The sequence below is a fragment of the Penicillium nucicola genome (genome assembly GCF_028828085.1).
Source record: "Penicillium nucicola strain IBT 29836 chromosome Unknown utg000003l, whole genome shotgun sequence".
NCBI classification, from domain to species: Eukaryota; Fungi; Ascomycota; class Eurotiomycetes; order Eurotiales; family Aspergillaceae; genus Penicillium; species Penicillium nucicola.
This window is the reverse complement of record NW_026643127.1, coordinates 524,446-542,939: the sequence shown is the minus strand read 5'-3', so window position 1 is coordinate 542,939 and position 18,494 is coordinate 524,446. Positions and strand designations below refer to the sequence as shown.

The window sequence follows — 18,494 nt, the reverse complement described above, 5'->3', positions numbered from 1 at the left end:
AGCTGTTATTTCTCGCTACTTAAATAGACGGACCTTTGAACGGCATTGGATCTCTAATATCCTCGTGGACGGAGCTCCGAGTCAGTTCTACCATCCGGAGCTCCGGCCTTTGGACCTGCATCAATAGGAGCCGAGTAAGCCACGGTCCTCCGAGCCGAGACGCAAATGACGTCTCCAGAGCGGCGTGGCCAGGGTATGCAACCTCGGACCGCTTTCAGCAGTTAGTTCATATTTCCATAGCGCTACATAACTGTCCCCATCTCCAGAATCACAGAAGACCCGAACAATTTCCATCTTTCTGCCACAAACACCATTCGCCTATTCCATTCTGTATCTTGCCCACAATGGCGTTGAAAAATTCACCTTTCGTACTCCCAGCGAGCACACCGAAATCAAGCAAGATGACAATCCATATAGCCGGGTTTCATGTGTACCTCTATGGAGTTCAAGAATTATGCCCCCAACAGGCAGAGAACACCACAGTATTATTTCACATCCACGGTCGTACAAGGACATATCGGGATGCCGAGGAATTAGCTCACCAGCTTCTTTTTGAAATGAGAAGCCGGAATCACTCCCACCGAGGCCTTGTTGTTGTCTCTTTTGATAATCGCAATCACGGCTCTAGAGCAGTAAATCTCCCTTCCCGTGAACGGATATCCCACTGAACCTGGAGACTGACTGGGCTCTAGATTGATTCGCTCGCAATGTAAGCGTTGAATTCAAGGTCCTATTTGTACAGAATTGACCAAAAAAACTATAGCCAAGACTGGAAAGGTGGAAACCCAAAACATGGGTAGGGATTCTCTTCCCCAATGATTTGGATCTGATCAGATGCTGACGCCTTACAGACAAGATATGCTGTCAATGATCGGTATGTTTCTTGTGAACTATGAAAATGAAAATAATCTCAAGATTTTGCAGATGGAACGGCGAGCGACATCAGAACTGTCATGAAATTCCTTCCGTGTTACGTTGATGGTATGTTTCGCCCTACCGAGTTCATCGTAACAGGACTCTCTTTAGGTGGACATGTTACCTGGAACCTACTCTCTGAGGAACCCTCTGTTGCTGGTGCTATCATTATTGTCGGATCGCCAAATATCACCAGTTTGCTTACAGAGCGCCTCGGATATTCTTCTCCATCCGACATTGTGGAAGGGTCAACAGAGTGGCCTAGGTCACTGAAGATACTCTGTGAAGAGCGTGATCGGGCGATGGCAAAAATCTCAGGTAAGAAGATCCTGATCTTGAACGGGGCTCTGGATACTCTCGTGCCGAGTAAATTTACGTCTTCCTGGGTTGTCACCCATGCGCACCAGAATGAAGTCAAATATGTCGTCCAGGATGACAGTGGGCATTGGTTATCAGTTCGCATGGTGGAGGAGATTGTGGAATGGGTAGCACAGGCTTTAATATGATTCTCTTAATCTCGATATTGCTCTGGCGGGTGCGTTATGAATGGGGAAAGTTGGGGAAAGTTGAGAAAAGTTGAGCGGGAAACCCGTCAATGCCTAGACTTCAGACTTGGTCTGTGAAGTACGAGCTATCGAAGTCTGATAGTTGAAAAGAACACGCATTCAGCAAAACTGTATGTAATTAGTAGAAGCTTAACAAAGGTTGAAGGGTCTCCTACGCTTGTCAACCTCCGCCATAGAGTTACTCAGATCAAAAAAGGAATCGTAAAGTAAATCACCCCCCTTCTCTTCGGTATCGAATTCTGAAGATGAAGCGAGATTACCATCATCAGCTTGAGGATTTTCAAAGGCCGTATCCTCATGCAGCTGTGTCACTGAACACTCGTTGAGCTTTTCTGTGTGGGATTTGTAACATTCACTATTTCGAAGGGGGTCATAACAGGGCTCTTCACTGAGTATTGCTTCCTCTTCCTTTTTCATAATCTCATGGGCCAGCTTCTGCAGAATATCAAGACTCTGGGCTGAGACTATTGCTTTGGCTTTCAAGCGGCGCTGCATTCTTATGACCCTGCCGAGCCCTTTCTTTGCTTCCAGTGCCCACTGGCCGAGTGGATTGCTACGTGCGAAAGCACTGAGAATAACTCCAGCGGCGAATAGGTGAACACCGACAAATGACACTGCATGTGCGTGTTGGTTTCGATTGAATATTTGGTGCCACCCAATGTTCGAAATCCTCAAGGCTGCGTTCCAACAAGTGCTAATTGACCAACATCGCGTAGCTTTTGAGAGCATCTCACATTCGTTGAATGTGAGTGTCAAAATAGGTCGATGAATTAAAATCAAGGCATGATCATATGCAACCTGCAGCAATAGGGCCTGCATTCCGTATATTGAATTCTTGATTCTTGCGCGCCGTTCCTGTAAGTGGACTGATTCCAGGAATATGTCATCGTGCTCGGGAAAAACAATACCGTCATCACCATCACAGTCATTGACATCGACATCGGTATCGGCGTCGTGGCAGTGTGGCTTGTCGGGAATTCGAAGGATAGCCGGAAGATCTTGATACTAGCTCCGTAGAGTATGGTCTAATTTGCAAACCTTGTTCACCATGTGTTCGGATTGTGACTGGGGGCCATGAGCTGACATGGATGGGGTTGAGAATCCCGGTGGCAGAACACCAATACTCCCAAGCCCGCCCGTCGTTGGTCGGTGAAGTGACTGAACTATATGTCCCAGAATGACATAAAATTTCAATTTATGTGTTTGGTAGGTGAGAAGTGTTGTTGAGTTGGGAGACATCCTGGCTGGGTCGACATCTAACATTAAGAATGAAGAAGATCCTTTTTCTGGGTATGCGCAATCGTCACGTGGAATATCAGCGACGCAGTCTTCATCGGCGATGAGAGGTGGCAAACCATAGCACATGGCTAGGAATCGGTCTGATGTGTGAACTGCCCAGAAAAGGCGCGATTTCAACTGGCGTCTCTCCATGAAATCCATTTTTTGATAATATGGCGAAGCCCAGCACAGCTCGGAATCCTCCTTATGGAGCCCCAGCGCATATGCAATTCTGATAGTGCAAGCTGACTGTGACAAGGCCAGATTTGAGTGTCCATGATATAAATACAGGTTCCCGAGCAACAGCATCGACTGCAATGTGGATATATTGCCGCATGCAAGGTTGTCCGTCGAATTGTTGTGAACTACCGAGAAAAGTCGGGACACCGATTCGCTGATATCAAACTCCTGACCATCGGATGGCATGAGACTTGGACCTTCCGTGGGGGCGACGCTTTGAGAAAATTGCTGCATACAGTGACGGTGGCGCGCGTCATGAACAGTGGTATATCGCCCTCCCATGGCCACTATTGTCAGAATCAACAGCGCAAATGTGAAGCTCTCGTCTCCATTCGGTATCAATCGCTCGTCTCGCGCGTACAGGTCTATCATTTCCCGGTAATTATGAAGAAAATTACCTTCATGAACCACGACAACGAACCAGTGAACGGTGTTGAAGTAGACCGCTATTAAATAGTCTGCGACGGGTCGGGGTGGTAGGAATCGCAAGATGGAAGCCGCAGATGGTCTGTGGGAGGACCAAGGAAGAACAGGAGAGACCTTTATGTTCCTCTCTCTCTGTTGCTCAGGATGCCCGGGGGTCTGGGTGAATAGCCGCGTATCCATGCATTGTCCGCTCAAATCAAGGCTTTCCACGTTGTGATCCGTTGTCAGCTTTTCGCTGCCAGCATTGCTCATGGCCGGACTCAATGGGCTTTGGGGGTTTTCAACTCTTCTTCTACCTCTAACCTGGCGAATATTTGTTGGTCGCTCATATTGACTGCAAGGGTTCTGAGCGACTTTGGTATCACTATCCACGGCTCTGTGAAGACATGCTGACCCAACTTTCACGCAGACAGAACAGGGCCTAAAGGCATCGCACTAACCATCAGTAAGCACAAAGTTTTTTCCAGAGGAATAACGAACAAAAACTGCTTCGATACGTACTCGGGTCTTTTGTTTTCGGCATCGGACACAGGCACGCACAACCTGTCGTGTAGTTTGCAGGCTGCTCTGTTCACCCGACGTGGCCATGATTGTACCAGATAAGTTTTGAATGTAGCATAAGTTGAATCTAAGGATAACCTAAACATTTCTATAGCGCGATCCGTGGGCCTTCGTATCAACGGATCCAATTGATCTCTACTGTCCAATAAGGAATACGGGATATCTCCTCACTCAAGTGCTCTGTTGTGACAAGTATCATATTACATAATACAATGACGTGTATAGTTGTTGAGATATGAAATTATCTTATGTATGGGATTTGGGCACGCTTGGGAAATTCGGCAGGGAATAATTGTGAAGGCTTCCGAGCATCCCGATCAAGCTTGCCGCGGACGCGGAAGCCCATATTACATTCCTGTTACCTTCCTCGCCGAGGCCGGTCCTCCGAACTTGTAATTCAGAACCGGGTCTATCTGTCAATACGAGTAACTTCGAAGGTCCTGGCCGAGGCCGTCTCAGTAATCAGAAAAGTCAAGCCTCGGTCAAGACCCATTATGCGCACCTGAACACCACCTTCTAGCCCATGCACCACACCAAGTTCTAGTCCATGCACCTCACCCACCAATATACTCTCTTCTCTCTCTCTCCATCTGTCGCTTCGGTAGTGCCTTTCTTTGATACTTTTATATAATTCAGCGTTTAGACGCTGCACTTCATCGTACAAATGGTAGCTCTCCTGTTAAGGAGAGTTGACAGGCATTATAAATATGCTTGACATGATCTTGTACCCTCTCAGGTTGGATTGCTGATTGAAAGCGAAGTACAAGTTTGGTTGGTGCTTCATGCTTTGCAAGCTGCTTGTAATTTGCTAGTGTTTCGGGGAAATGAACGCTGAATTGGCTTAATATTCGTAAATTCACGGGTGCGTTCATCATAGGCTGGTCATTTTCCAATTTCTATCTCGTGGTGGCATCAATGACGCTCTTTTCAAGATGGCTCGAGCCATTCGAAGTCTTGCTCAAACTATCAACTTTTATGCATTCCTAAACCAATTCCTAGTATGTCAAGGTCTTGTTTGCGCAAGCAAAACCAAAATTCCTGCGTTTCTAACTACCAGTCCTGTCTGGAATCCCCTAATCCCTCCTCCATATTCAATACCCACGATTGGTATATCCACTTTTCTTTTCAGCAATATCACAATGGGAAAAATATAAGATATCCGCCACGCAATAAGCCACGGTCACATTTTTGGTGACTATATGATCGTAGTGAACGTCTCCTAGTGACATGCGGTTGTCAGAATCCTTGAATAAATATGAAACCGAAAAATTGCAATGTTAACAAATTTAACTTACACAATTTCGCACCGCAGTCACTTGTTATCATAGGATGGGTCGCCATTTCTTCACTCAAATCCCGAGACTAGCCAGCTTCTTCTGGCCTTCATCGGTAAATAAGAGTTTTCCACTGGTCCAGCCAGCCATCCAAAGAGCCGGATATCTCCAATGGAACCATAGCGGGTGAGTCGACGCGCCGAAATACCCAAAATGATGGTCGAGACTGAAGCAAAGATAGTTGCAGCTTCCCAAAACCAAGAGAGTGAGAATAGCAGTAAACCACACGGCCTTGTGTCCGTAGTAATAGTCCACCAAAAAGTAATTGGTGAGACCTCCCAAGGCGCCACTCATTCCAAGAGGACATAGAATCATTGTCCAAATGACCTTGTAAATCATTTCACGCGTGCCAGAAAAGAAGAGCACAGCGACCGTAAGGAACAGGATTTCAGCAATCATTGAGTTGGCCCAGAATACTAGGAAAGGGCGAATGTAAATCAAACGTCGCTTACGCGCCTGTTCCTCATTCTCCTCGCCGGAGGTTATGATGGCTTGGTACTTCGGTAGGAGGGTCATCGCGTGAATTATCGAACGGGACGGAGATATGGCAAAAGCAGAGGCAAATATTGTGTTGCTAAAACTCAACTTGAATTTGGTGCAGGGCCTTTGTTATATCTGCCGTCAATTCAAGGAACCTTCAACATGGCAAGCCGAGGCACTTGATTGTACGGGGCGTTTCTGACCTCTTGATTATTAAACGATGCCGAGCGTCAATAGATCTCGATTACGTTGGTCGTGAATATGAGGGTATACTTTGCACCCGAGCTCTCTAATGCATTGTTACACCAGCATTAGGGGGCGCACAAGGAAGGCGTTAGGAGATGTGCACATAACAAGAACTCTTAGAAGCATGACTGTATATTCCGAGCATGCCGATCAAGTTTGCCATTACACCGCGAAGCTTTTGTTACATCCCCTGTTAGAATTCTTAAAGCCGGTCTTCCAATGAGCCGGTCTTCCGATAATCCGAGGCACTTAAGTACGCAGAAACAGGCCAATAGCTAAGTTAAGTCTGATCCTAGTGTACAGCCTCTGCTCCACCCAAAATCATGATCTCCAACCTGCCGCCCTTCACCGCCTTGGGGATTTATTCTAAAATGACACCCGTCCGCACTTTATCTAGACCACTAGCGGCGGGTTTCTACTGATATAATTCATCTAAGCTTCCTGGGCTTCAATCCTTCATTTTATCGAGATATGGGGTTTCAGATATGGCGCTCTATTTATCGTATTTACTATGTGATTTTAGGTTATCTGCTCAATCTTATGATCCGCTCAATGGTGGTTGACGTTAGTGACTCCGGCAACCGATTTACGTAGGATGTCTTTTGGACTAAAAGGTAGAATCATATTTTCGACACTTCCATTTGGCGCTTAATTCCTATCTTCAAACCCCCAGGGATTCACTGCCCTTCGAATAATCGGTGGTGATTGCAAGAGAGACACAGCCTGTCGTTGGAATTCCTTGAATTTTTCGGACTCGACGTGGCGCTTCAAGGCATCTTGATCAGTGTACCTTTGTCCCTGTTAGCGAAATCGATTTTCAAGGTGTTGGAAGACTAAGAAAAGCGGACTTCTCAATAATAATAAGTTCATTTCCGCCCTCCGGATTGATTGCATAGTATTGAAGCGTCCCGGGCTCATTTATTTTGACGTACGCTGCAAAATCATCGAAGGCTCGGACCGTCTTCTCAGAAAGTGTAGTGTTAGAACAATGTTTTAAAAGATTCGAATAATTTCATACCTCTTCCAATTTACCATCTCGTGGCATGAGGCTGACGACATTATGGAGTAAGCCAAATGCCATTTTCTTCTGCAATATGACGGTTTGAGGGATATTTTCAACGAATTTACGGGGTTCAATGGACAGGTTCAAGTACGTGCTTGCGTTTTAAAGGCAGAAGTGAAGGCCGAGGTATGATTTTTCGGATTACTTAGTCCCTCGGGCAATGCTAAACTTTGACCAGTCCCACCGGGTCCCAGCTCATTGAGTCTTGACTAATACGCATTAGCCTTTCCCCGGCGGACCTCAAAAAAGGGTCGTCATTCTTCTTCTTGTTGCCGTCGTGGATGAAACAGTTATAGGCAGCTGCTCTAGCTCTGTAGTATGCTGCTCAATGCAGTTTTCGGGCTTGGCAATCTGTTATAGTAACACAATGCTGCATGTTCTGGGGTTTTCATAAATCTCTGAGTTGTCAAACACACTCATTGAGCGCTCAGTGAGCACGCAGTCCTCACACGGTAGTCACGTGATTACATTGAGCAGCTTGTGAGTTAACGTACCCGGTAAGCGAGTGGTAACCCCCCAGCCAATTTTGTACTATAAACTGCGATTTCTTAACCAAAACGCCAATCAATTAAAAAAATGAGGCTATTAAGATATATCTAGGCACCTATTCATGAAACCGACTTATAATGTTCGCTATTTCTACCACGGTTGAACAGACAATATATTGAAATGGGATAGCGCGATGGCAGTCTGGTCAAAACAGACGGGTCGACAATAGCAGTAGCAGCATAGGCAAACCCAACAAGAGGTAGAGCTATAGGAAAGGAGAGCACATAGGGATTGTCTGAAGAGAAGAATGTGTCTGTCTTGTTCTACGTAGAGTAGAGAGGTCTTAAATACATCATGAGTGCTGAATCATCCATAGACCGCTACTTCATGCAGTAAGCAATTCCCCCACTACAATATTTATTATTGATCCCGTGTAGCTGGAAGTATAATATTATATCCTATTGATTCCCTCGGTATTGATATCGAGTTTATAATATTTATTAACGTTATAGGGTAAGTTATGAAATAGAAAAAACAACTCTCTCTTGGCAAAAACGTTTTCCTGGAATATCTAGCCAACCAGAGGTCGTGAGAGCCTCGAGAATTAGTTCACCGTAGTCGTAACTCCAAACGCTACCATCCGATACCCTTTTTGTAGGGGTGATGGCAGCCGTGATGGCGACGGGTGCGAATGCACAGAATTTGCCCCCTATCAGGAGAGGAACATCAAAAAACACGGCCCTCACGGACCCGCCCCGATCCATGGAAGACATCGCGGAAGGGGCCCGCAGGGTGCTGAACCACATCGAAAACAATGGCACGGAGGATCGCTATGTTACTGGATATATCCGCGCCGTCCGCCAGTACGCAATCAACGCCCAACGGGGCGATGGCCAGGGCATAGCCAAGGTGCTGGAGGCGCTGACCAAAATCAACCTCGACACTGACCGTCTGAACCAGCGAATCGACACCATTGAAAAGACCACGAGCGCCCTATCGACAACTTTGTCCACCCCTGCGGCGAACTCGGCGGCGGCATGGCGCACCTTCCGAGCCAGAGAATGGCAGCGCGACCTAGCCAAAGCGGTGGCACCCAACACCCGGAGCAACGGCAAACGTCGTCTCCAGGAGTGCCAGAGATCGAACTCCGCGAAGACCGCGAGGTCATCGTCAAAGTAGGTTCAAACCGCGATCAACTCCGAGGTTTGACGCCGAGGGATCTGGTTGAACGGGCAGAACGCCAAAGAGCCACAAATGCCCGACAGAAAAATTCCGGGGTGCTGGCTGGACAGGCCTCATTTGTGGCAGCCCGGAAATTGCCCTCGGGTGATGTGGCGATGATCGCCAACAGTGCCGCCGGCGCGGAGATCCTTCGCAAACACCCTACGTGGTTGAGGGCGTTTGGACCTGGCTCGGTGATCCAGGAACCATCCTGGGGTGTCGTGGCGTACCTTATCCCCGTGAAGTCGATGAAGCTTACTCCGGAGACGATGGCCAACGTCGCAGCTGAACTGCTCAGGCAGAACAACTGGGGCGAAGGCGCGAGGATCCAATATCTCGGATGGCTGACGCGTCCGGGTGAACGGGCGGAGGGCTCGATCCTGATCGAGTTCACCAGCCCAGTCATGGCTAATCGCGCGATTGTCACCGGGGTCGTGTGGGGGAAGCAAATCCATCATGTCTCACGGTTCTGTCGCGAGGGGCGGGTGAAGCTTTGCAGGAAATGCCAAAAGCCGGGGCATATCCAGTCACACTGTTCCAACGTCTTCAATTGCGGCCACTGCGCTGACGGGCACCCGACCTGGGAGTGCCCGTCGACAAAGGGGCAAGCGATACCAGTCAAGTGCGCCAACTGTGGCGAGGGGCATCGTCCGACTAGCCGGGAGTGCCCGGTCAAAATTGTAGCGATGAATGAAGCCAAACAAGCCCTGGCCGAGTGCCCTACATATCACCGCATCCCTCTTCACTTCCGAACTGCAACAAGTCCTGACAAAGAGACAAACTCGACTAGCTCAAGCACCACCACGGTGGACGGGATAGAAGAGTCGATACATGCCCCCGTGAGGCAACAGGAAGAAGAAAATTCGACGCCAAGCCAGGAAACGACGACTGATCTAGATGCCGCACCAGCGGAAACAGAGACCGGACCAGACGAGCTCAACGAAGCCACTCAATCCAAACGAGGCCCCGGTCGCCCGAAGGGCTCAAAGGCCAGATCAAAGGCGCCCAAACCTCTAATGATACCACTCGCATGCCAGCGATCGACGAGGTATCAATTGGCCTCCCAAAGAACGAGTCAGGAAGACGCCAACTCTAAAAGGCGCCGCACGGGCGAGCCAGAAGACACCATGGATGAACAGCCGGATGACAACGATTGGTTGACATCCAGCTCAACCCGGTTGACTTTCTCCCGAGACCAACGCCCAAGAAGACAGCCACGAAAACCGGCTTTCCCAGTTTATTGGTGAGATCACGACCCTCAACGATGCGAATAACACCCCTGAGCCAAGTGTTGAGGAACTGGATCCGGAGAGCCCCGAATACCGAAGACTGGTTGTTTTGAAATACAGGAAACAGCAAGCGGTATCAATAAGGTCCTCTCCCCCCGTACTTGCAACTGATGCAGTGACAATCGACGACCCAAATGACGAAGTCTGGCATGAAGCCAGCGAGCGAAGCGATGACGAGCAGCCCCATCAATGAGGACCTTCGAGATTCTTCAATATAACGTACACAAGTCGTGGCCGGTGATGGCTGCGTTTTTGCGAGATAAGAATGTTCTCGCAACAGACATTATCGCGGTGCAGGAGCCGTGGAAGAATGAGCTACAGCACACAACCCACCAACCGGCGACCACATCATTTCAGCTCATATACCCGGCGAAAGGGGCAACACGAGTACAAGATCAAATGAGCATGAGGATCAGAATCGGACTTCAGCCCCATCTCAACCAGGAGTATGCCTGTTTGTGTTCAAAAGGCTTGATCCAAGCACCTGGTCATGTCAGCTCATCTCGCAGGACTACCAACTGTTGAAACTCAGGAAGACCCGGCGAGATGGAGACTGGACAGACCTCTTCATACACAACATATACAACAGGCCGGGCAGCCAAACACTAGAGCAACTGAGATATGAGCTGTCGAAGCGCCCTCTGGGAGAACACGTAATCCTGGGAGATATGAATGCACACCATCCAACATGGGGAGGCACAGGGACCAAAGCTGACAGGGAAGCTGAGCAACTTCTCGAAATCACCAATGAATGGGGGCTGGAAGTAACGACTGAAGAAGACAAACCGACCTGGACCCGGAATGATCAGTCGTCGGTGATTGAATTTACCTTTGTCTCTTCAAGCCTCGTGGGTAGGCTTATCCAATGCGAGAGGGCAGACGACATCGAACACGCTTCCGATCACTTTCCGATTCGATCCGTGTTTGACATGGAGACTCCAGCCGCAGTACAACAGAAGCGAGGAAATTGGAACGTAACTGACAACAAGAGGCTCGTCCAGAAAATCGAAGCAAGCCTACATGTGAGGGATCTATCCCAGGCAGACACACAGCAAATAGAGACTGAATGCGAAGAACTACTGGAAATCGTTCAATCAGCAGTTGAAGGTTCCACACCATGGGCAAAACCATCAGCGTGGTCGAACTCCGACTTCAAAGATGAATGCAAGGCCGCAGTGATAGAGGTCCGTCGTCTCCGCCGCAGACACACGAGAACGAAGGATCCCTACGACTGGATGCTTTACTCCAAAGCACGTAACAGAAAGTCACGTTTGATCAAAAAGACCCTGTCACGAGCGCACCGACGCCGTGTCCAGCAGGTTATCGAAGGTGGGCCGCAAGGCATGTGGCGACTAACGAAATGGGCAAGGAATCGAGATGGAGCGTACGAGAAAGGGATCACGCCCGCGCTCAAAATCCAAAACCCTCAAACACCGGGCGCTTTCGCGGAAACAATTGAGCAAAAAGCAGAAGCCTTCCGGGCAGCATTCTTCCCGCAACCACCACCGGCTGACCTCTCCGACACGGAATCATTCCAATACCCGCATCCAGTTAAATTTCCACCAGTGACGGCGCAAGAGATAGAGGAAGCAGTGAGAGGAGCGAAAGCAGGAAAAGCGCCAGGAGAAGACGGTATACCGAACTCTCTGTGGCACAAACTCATCGAGATACCGATAATCTTGGACGTGCTTGTTCAACTATTCAACGCATGCATGCGTATCGGGACACAATCCATCACATTTCCAGCGCTCGATCACGGTCGTTCTCCGAAAACAAGGGAAAAGTGACTATCAACTCGCCAAATCCTACAGGCCGGTTGCATTACTAAACACACTCGGAAAATTCTTGGAGTCAGTTGTTGCACGAAGGATCAGTTATGCAGTGGAGACGGAAGGATTGCTCCCTCGGACCCATCTAGGTGGTCGACGAGGCATATCCACTGACCATGCTATCCACATTATCATCGATCGGATCAAGACCTCATGGGGAAAGGGTAAAGCAGTGGTGTCCCTGTTGATGCTAGACGTCTCCGGGGCATACGACACTGTTTCCCACGCTCGCCTACTCCACAATCTCAGGAAAAGGCGACTCGGACACTTTGTCCCCTGGGTGAAGGCCTTCCTGTCGAACCGAAGCACAAGAATCCGCATGCCCGAAGGCATGTCCGATACGATCCCAACGCCCACGGGCATCCCGCAAGGATCGCCGATATCACCAATACTCTATTTAATCTACAATGCAGACCTCATCGAGGGCTGCGGGGCAGGTATCACTAGCAGTGGTTGGGTAGATGATGTTTGCTTCATGGCCAAAGGGGACAGCGAACGCGAGACGATCGGGAAGCTCAAGACCGCATGACGTAAAGCCGACCAGTGGGCCGGGAGACATGCGTCAGTCTTCGACCCGAAAAAGTACGCTCTCATCCACTTTGTGAACACCAAAGAGGTCGACCCACAATACCTTTCATTACGTCTACAAGAACACACCGTACCAGCGACCAAGACAGCTGAGCGATACCTAGGCTACTGGCTAGAACCGAGTCTGGAATTCCATCATCATCGTGAGAAAGCCGTGGCCAAAGCTAGCGTCTCTCTCAGAGCACTTAGGAGCTTGGCAGGTTCAACGTGGGGAGCCTCGTTATATGCCATGCGCAGAATCTATCAAGCAGTGATTATACCGCAGATGCTCTTTGGTGTCTCGGCATGGTATCAGCCTATGCTCATTAGCAAATCCAAAGCCCAGGCAATCTGTCGGCCTTTTGTGGCCACTCAAAAACAAGCAGCATGTCTCATTAGTGGGGCATTCAGAACTACCTCAGCGGAGTCACTGAACACGGAGCTTTACCTACCGCCTATCTCGATTCACATGAACCGGCTAGTAAGAGAAACGGCTCTTCGTTTGCGAACAGGACCAGAGCTTGGTATACCACCAACGATGGTGCGACGCCGACCGGCACACGAAAGAGACTGGAGTGGATGGACGCCAATGGAAGCGCAAGCCTGGAAGACGGGCGGATGCCTGACGGCTTCCCCGAGAACTTTAGCGAGCAACTGGGAGAGTCGAAAGGCATTCGTCCTAGCACCATGGCGAACGCCGCCGGAGGTGATCATCGACGACAGAATGACCGCAGTGGAATATCACGAGGGGATCATGGTACAGGCATCACAAGAACGACCCTTAATAGTGTACACCGATGGAAGTGGCATCGAAGGAAGAATGGGAGCAGCGGTAGTGGTTGACCTCGAAGATCATGTCGCCCACAGTCAAATGGGCGACGAGAACACAACAACTGTGTACGCCGCAGAGCTACGCGCTATCGAGATGGCGCTGGACTCGGTCCTAAACAGCACCGAGCCCTGGGCTGCACAGGCCGGGAATGGGCTCGTTATTTTTGCGGACAGCCAAGCGGCGCTGAAAGCGCTCCGCCGACCTCGTATGCCTTCAGGTCAGATTTACCTGATTGGATGCCTAGACCTCATCCGACAACTGGCGGAGCGGGGAATCAGAACTGAACTCCGATGGATTCCGGCTCACCAAGGAGTACTGGGCAACGAGACAGTAGATCAACACGCGAAAGACGCGGCCCAGCAACCCGACGATCCACAAAATTCTCACAACCGATATATCCGCCTCGCAGCCGCGACGAAGCGGCGACTCCGCCAAGAGGCAAGGATCGAGTGGGAGCGAGCGTGGGCATCAGAAAAGACCGGTCGACCGACCAAAAGGTTGATTGAGATACCAAGCAAGAAGACACTGGAATACTGGTCGGGATTACGCAAAGCGACTGCATCTATCCTGATGCAGCTGCGCACTGGGCGTATCGGCCTGGGTGCCTATCTGGCCCGCATCAACCGACGGGAGTCGGGTAGATGCGAATGTGATCTAGGCAACCAGACCGTGACCCACGTATTGCTTGAATGCCCATTGCATCAAGAGGAGCGCGAATGGATGAGAAACGCCCTATCTGAGAAATGTATAACGCTTCGCCAAGACGAACTTTTGACACAATTGGAAGCGCGCACCATTGTGGCCGAGTTCATGACCAGAACCGGCATCTTGGGCCAGTTCCAGGAGGTGGATCCAATTGCTCTCGGTGTGGAAGAGGTAGAGAAACAATGATCCCGTAAAACAGTGTGACGGAAGGAGAACAATAATGCCCGTTAGGAGCGCAGTGCCAGGTCCACTGTACTCCCTTGAGTCAAACGAGCGCGCAAGCGTCTGTCGGCAGCTGAGGAGGACAGAGACAAGGGGAGAGTTGGGGGTTAGGAGAAGTGGAGCAGGGCTCCAGCGAAGGCGGTGAGGACCAGGAACGTTCGTTTTCATACTGGCAATCTGCCAGTGGCAAGCGGTTGGACATTTGCAGTCGTCGCATTCCTTTGTCTTATATTAATTCTACATTCGATATGGCTAAGGAGAGGCTCGAAACATGAGCCCCCCTAAGCAAACCAGTGGGCTGGTAACCACCTTTTAGCTGTCGGCGGGCCCGATAGCACTCCCGCATAGCAGCATATATTTGGAGCGAGCTACATCGGGCAAATGAATTCATCATCATCATCATCAAGTTATGAAATACTATTACAAAGCCATTCGGGAGGTGGAGGAACCCGGCTACGGCAGTTGGTGTTCTCGAAGAACTCCGCGATCTTGACTCACGTACACCCGACATGGATCAATCAACCGGGCAATCTTCCAAGCGCAAGCGATTGTCTTTCGCCTGTAACTATTGTCGCCAGAAGAAAACGCGCTGTGACGAAGAGCAGCCCTGTAAGACGTGTCGATTAGCGGAGGTGGAATGCATCACGACCGACAAGCGACGCGATGGTGCACCTGTCACCCACCGGCGACGAACTGGTGCAGCAGGTCTAAGCCCAACTCAGGAGACTCCGAATACACCTGACTCCAATTTATCGTCTCTCACTCCTGCTTCTCATGATCGCCCACGACTGTGGTCTCAATGTTGGGTTCGAGATCGCTGGAGAACGGGCCGCTTGCCGATGATGCCTCGCCTGTCTGGAGCAAGTATGCTTGAGTTAACGACAGAATGGCTTGATCTCGCATTTTACCGACTAAAACCCCCCAGAATATCATCTGTCTCGCCTGTGGTAAATGTTCAATTTGCAACTTTTGTACCAGGCCCGCCCGCCATTCCTCCCCCAGAGAAGACTCGTGGCCTGATAGATCTTTACTTTGAGACCCTTCATAGGTTGTTTCCGTTCGTCAATCGCGAAACCGTGGAAAGTATATATAATCGCACTCTATTTCAATCGCGGGATGGCTTCTCCATGCATCATGCTTCACCTCCACACCAGGCATTGATGTATTTGATTATTACGACTGGCCTGATGGTTAGTCCTGCCTCGGAAGAGTCCCAGGCGCAAATATCGGCTTGTGTGGGGTATTGTAATCTATTGCTTGGATATCTCATTGCCACCCGCTGCTTGGAGTCTGTCCAGGCCATTTTTTTATTCTCGATAATTCTTCGCAGCTGTGATAGGCTCGCGTGGGCATGGGACATCCTGGCTATGGGAGGCTCGATGGCCCAGTCCATTGGGCTCAACCAAAAAATCAAGTCACATCCCCACCAAGATGGAAACAGTCTAGGACAGAATGAAGAATTGGGGTATCAAACATGGTGTTGTCTATATGTCTTCGAGAAGATACTTGCCTTTGAGAGTGGGCGCCCATCCGTGATTTGGGATCGTGAGCTTTCCGGGACATTTGCGGATCTCAACGACTCCGATGCTCCAACAAATACAACACTACAATTTCGAAATGTTTCTGTGAGCCTTGCAAATGTTCTTCATGAGATGCAGGAGCGCTCAGCCAGAGCCTGGCGAAGGGAGGAATGGTTGCCGCAGTCAGCGGAGGAAGCAATCGAAGAGAAATTGAAAACCGGGGGAGAGTTACTTGTATTACTCGATGCGTGGCGAAATGATCTTCCCAAGGAGTATAGGTATGTGACTCTTAGGGCAAGTGTGAAATCTGCGAATAATTAATGAGTTGGGTATTCTTTCTAGTTTTGACGCTACCTCCACTTGTCGCAACGGACCCGAAATGGCCTTTATATTATTTTATTACAACACCGCGTAAGTACTTATATTTTGTCTGCTCCTCGATCAATGCTTCAGGCAGACAAGAAGCACTTACATATTCCGCACCAGGGTTATTCTCTTACACCGAAGCACGCTCATGATTAGCAAAGAGGAAATGAACGAAATGGTAACTAGATATGCACCGAACACGCCATGGAAGTCAAGGCTTCTCAATGGCCCGACAATTGTGGTCGAAGCCGCTCGAGATATGGTAAAGCTATTGGTAACGCTTGTTGACTCGGGTGCACCGAATTATCTCCTCACAATGACATCGCCGCTAGCTGCAGTATATGCACTGGCTGTGCATATTTTTCGCGAGAGAAAGTCATTGTTGATTCGATCAGACTTTGAGGTGAGCAAGGGCTAATCTCTTCTTCGATTTCTGTTCCGCTAATGTTCCTTTTCTTGCTAGCTGATGAAAGTAGCCATGCAGCTCATCAGGCAGTCATACCAGAAGCATGGAACTGTGTGCAATATTGATGATATTCTCAACGGTCTGGAACAATTTACCTTAAAGTGTCTCGAAAACTCTGGAGGGGACCCCGCTGGGCAGCAAAGCAATTTTCTCGATGAGCCACCTATGCCCGATCACACATCTACCCTGGCATCGATGGATCTAGCTTGGGGTCCGTCAGCATTTGACTGGGCGGGATGGGATTGGAACGATTTAAATAATTTATTGGAGCATAGCTCGTAGCAATTGTGTTACTGTGCGAAAAAAGATATGAATGCTGAAACAGTCGAAATTGAGAATTGAAACTCCATTGGACCAATATTTCTGATGAATCTAAGCCATCTGCTCAAGATAAGGAATGCCAGTCAACCTATATCCACGCTCGGTAAGCTTCACCGACTCTCGAGGCTTCGAGCGATTATAAGGATCAGCCTCTCCGTTCCTGAAAACCGGAAGATCGACGACGTGCATTGCATTGGGCCAGTGAGTGGTCATTTTGGTTTCTAGGAATAATGAGAAACACGTTCAAAGTTGGATGTGTGGGGGTAATTACCTTCAAAGGCCATCTTTTTTGTCTGAAGCTGTTCCTTCGTTGCATCTGCGACAGGCATGAAGCAGGTATAAACACAGAAACGATCTTGGTTTGTCTCAGAAGACACGTTGTAATGAGGTGTTCGTGAATCCCCTACTGAAGTTAGCTCCACGCTAAAAATCTGAATCGCCGCAGTGTGTTCCTACAGAGAAGCAGGTCGCCCGGTTCAGCTTCCACCTTGATCCATTCGCAACCCTTGTCTTTCAACCAGGCCTGTCCAGCCTCAGTAAATCCGTACCACTCCTTAGTCCTAAGGTAAGAAGATTTGTCAGTATCAGCAACGATGAAACGAAAATAGTTCCATACCAAGACCAAATCCTTTCCTCGTCCTTGAAATTGGCGTGGAACTCTTCACTCAACAAATGTGCGCCCTTGCAAACAATTAAACCACCATCTTGAGGCCCATTAGGAAGTAGATTGACAAGGCCTTGCAAGCACCGGAATCCAGGCTTTTCAGGATCCTGGTCTTGATGAGGCCATGGCGAATTGGGCTTGATATCCATTCTGTTGGGGAATCCGATGTTCACAGAGTCAAATGACACAATCAAATCCTCAGTATCATAAACCTTCTCAAATGCGCCCACTACAGCTGGCTCTTGACGAACAGCCCAGGTAAATGACTCGTGGGAGATGCCGTACCCCAAGCACATTCCTTTCTCGTTGATGTCGGGGAGGTGGTCCTTGTGAATTGTTGAACGATCATTGCGGTCAAATCCGAGGTTGCTATTGTGATGAAGGTGTTAGCTTCGTCTTATAATGTGGGGCTTGAATTTGCTGTGAGTGATGGGAAATGGCTCACAATTCCTCTAGCCAAGTGTAGATGTCGTCTGCGTATTTCAAAGCTCGATCGCGAGCGATAGCACCTTTCACCACTGCGTAGCCGTTTTGAAGAATGTCATCACGGAAATCACCGTATTTGACGTCAGTTCCCTGAGAGAACAATCTTCCAGAAGGGGCCTTCAGCAGCGTGGACGCCTTAGCTGTAGTAGTGGTCTCGGACATATTGCGATGAGCTCTTCGATGACTCAGCTTTCTTTTCAAACACTCCATATCACCGTGGCCTTGCTAGTTTGCTGCTCGATTATACAACTTCTTGTTGATACTTATATTTGTGTTGAAATTGTATCGAGATTCTTGTTACCCGGCTCGGCTGCTCCGGTTCGGTTCGGCTCGGTTGAGGCTGAGGCTGAGGTCCCCTTTGGATCTCTTCCATAATCGCCACATTTCGGCTATCAAAATTTGCAATGA

The 18,494-nt window shown here is 49.2% G+C and overlaps 9 protein-coding genes across 9 annotated transcripts; 6 read left to right on the top strand and 3 right to left on the bottom strand.

Annotated features, from left to right (window-relative positions):
- Positions 1-165: 165 nt before the first annotated feature.
- Positions 166-1,421, top strand: N7511_003791 (alpha/beta hydrolase family protein; the record flags this gene model as incomplete). The annotated part of the gene is made up of 7 exons (XM_057126216.1): positions 166-193; positions 267-430; positions 693-709; positions 764-796; positions 852-874; positions 925-981; positions 1,027-1,421. The coding sequence occupies 7 exons, from the start codon at positions 166-168 to the stop codon at positions 1,419-1,421; spliced, it is 717 nt and encodes a 238-aa protein (XP_056985106.1).
- Positions 1,422-1,521: 100 nt separating this feature from the next.
- On the bottom strand, positions 1,522-3,677 carry N7511_003790 (fungal specific transcription factor domain-containing protein; the record flags this gene model as incomplete). The annotated part of the gene is made up of 4 exons (XM_057126215.1): positions 1,522-1,589; positions 1,637-2,095; positions 2,216-2,486; positions 2,529-3,677. The coding sequence occupies 4 exons, from the start codon at positions 3,675-3,677 to the stop codon at positions 1,522-1,524; spliced, it is 1,947 nt and encodes a 648-aa protein (XP_056985105.1).
- A 1,658-nt stretch (positions 3,678-5,335) lies between these two features.
- On the bottom strand, positions 5,336-5,836 carry N7511_003789 (uncharacterized protein; the record flags this gene model as incomplete). Its single annotated transcript, XM_057126214.1, has 1 exon — positions 5,336-5,836. One exon carries the CDS (start codon positions 5,834-5,836, stop codon positions 5,336-5,338), a length of 501 nt encoding a protein of 166 aa, XP_056985104.1.
- A 2,437-nt stretch (positions 5,837-8,273) lies between these two features.
- N7511_003788 (uncharacterized protein) lies at positions 8,274-8,777 on the top strand (the record flags this gene model as incomplete). The annotated part of the gene is made up of 1 exon (XM_057126213.1): positions 8,274-8,777. The coding sequence occupies one exon, from the start codon at positions 8,274-8,276 to the stop codon at positions 8,775-8,777; it is 504 nt and encodes a 167-aa protein (XP_056985103.1).
- Positions 8,778-8,935: 158 nt separating this feature from the next.
- N7511_003787 (uncharacterized protein) lies at positions 8,936-10,066 on the top strand (the record flags this gene model as incomplete). The annotated part of the gene is made up of 1 exon (XM_057126212.1): positions 8,936-10,066. The coding sequence occupies one exon, from the start codon at positions 8,936-8,938 to the stop codon at positions 10,064-10,066; it is 1,131 nt and encodes a 376-aa protein (XP_056985102.1).
- Positions 10,067-13,042: 2,976 nt separating this feature from the next.
- Positions 13,043-14,227, top strand: N7511_003786 (ribonuclease H family protein; the record flags this gene model as incomplete). The annotated part of the gene is made up of 1 exon (XM_057126211.1): positions 13,043-14,227. The coding sequence occupies one exon, from the start codon at positions 13,043-13,045 to the stop codon at positions 14,225-14,227; it is 1,185 nt and encodes a 394-aa protein (XP_056985101.1).
- Positions 14,228-14,261: 34 nt separating this feature from the next.
- On the top strand, positions 14,262-14,538 carry N7511_003785 (uncharacterized protein; the record flags this gene model as incomplete). Its single annotated transcript, XM_057126210.1, is given in 2 exon segments — positions 14,262-14,369; positions 14,389-14,538. 2 exon segments carry the CDS (start codon positions 14,262-14,264, stop codon positions 14,536-14,538), a joined length of 258 nt encoding a protein of 85 aa, XP_056985100.1.
- A 234-nt stretch (positions 14,539-14,772) lies between these two features.
- On the top strand, positions 14,773-16,897 carry N7511_003784 (uncharacterized protein; the record flags this gene model as incomplete). Its single annotated transcript, XM_057126209.1, has 4 exons — positions 14,773-16,061; positions 16,126-16,194; positions 16,270-16,552; positions 16,613-16,897. 4 exons carry the CDS (start codon positions 14,773-14,775, stop codon positions 16,895-16,897), a joined length of 1,926 nt encoding a protein of 641 aa, XP_056985099.1.
- A 90-nt stretch (positions 16,898-16,987) lies between these two features.
- N7511_003783 (uncharacterized protein) lies at positions 16,988-18,248 on the bottom strand (the record flags this gene model as incomplete). Its single annotated transcript, XM_057126208.1, has 5 exons — positions 16,988-17,157; positions 17,208-17,339; positions 17,393-17,496; positions 17,553-17,969; positions 18,046-18,248. The coding sequence occupies 5 exons, from the start codon at positions 18,246-18,248 to the stop codon at positions 16,988-16,990; spliced, it is 1,026 nt and encodes a 341-aa protein (XP_056985098.1).
- Between the last annotated feature and the right edge of the window lie 246 nt (positions 18,249-18,494).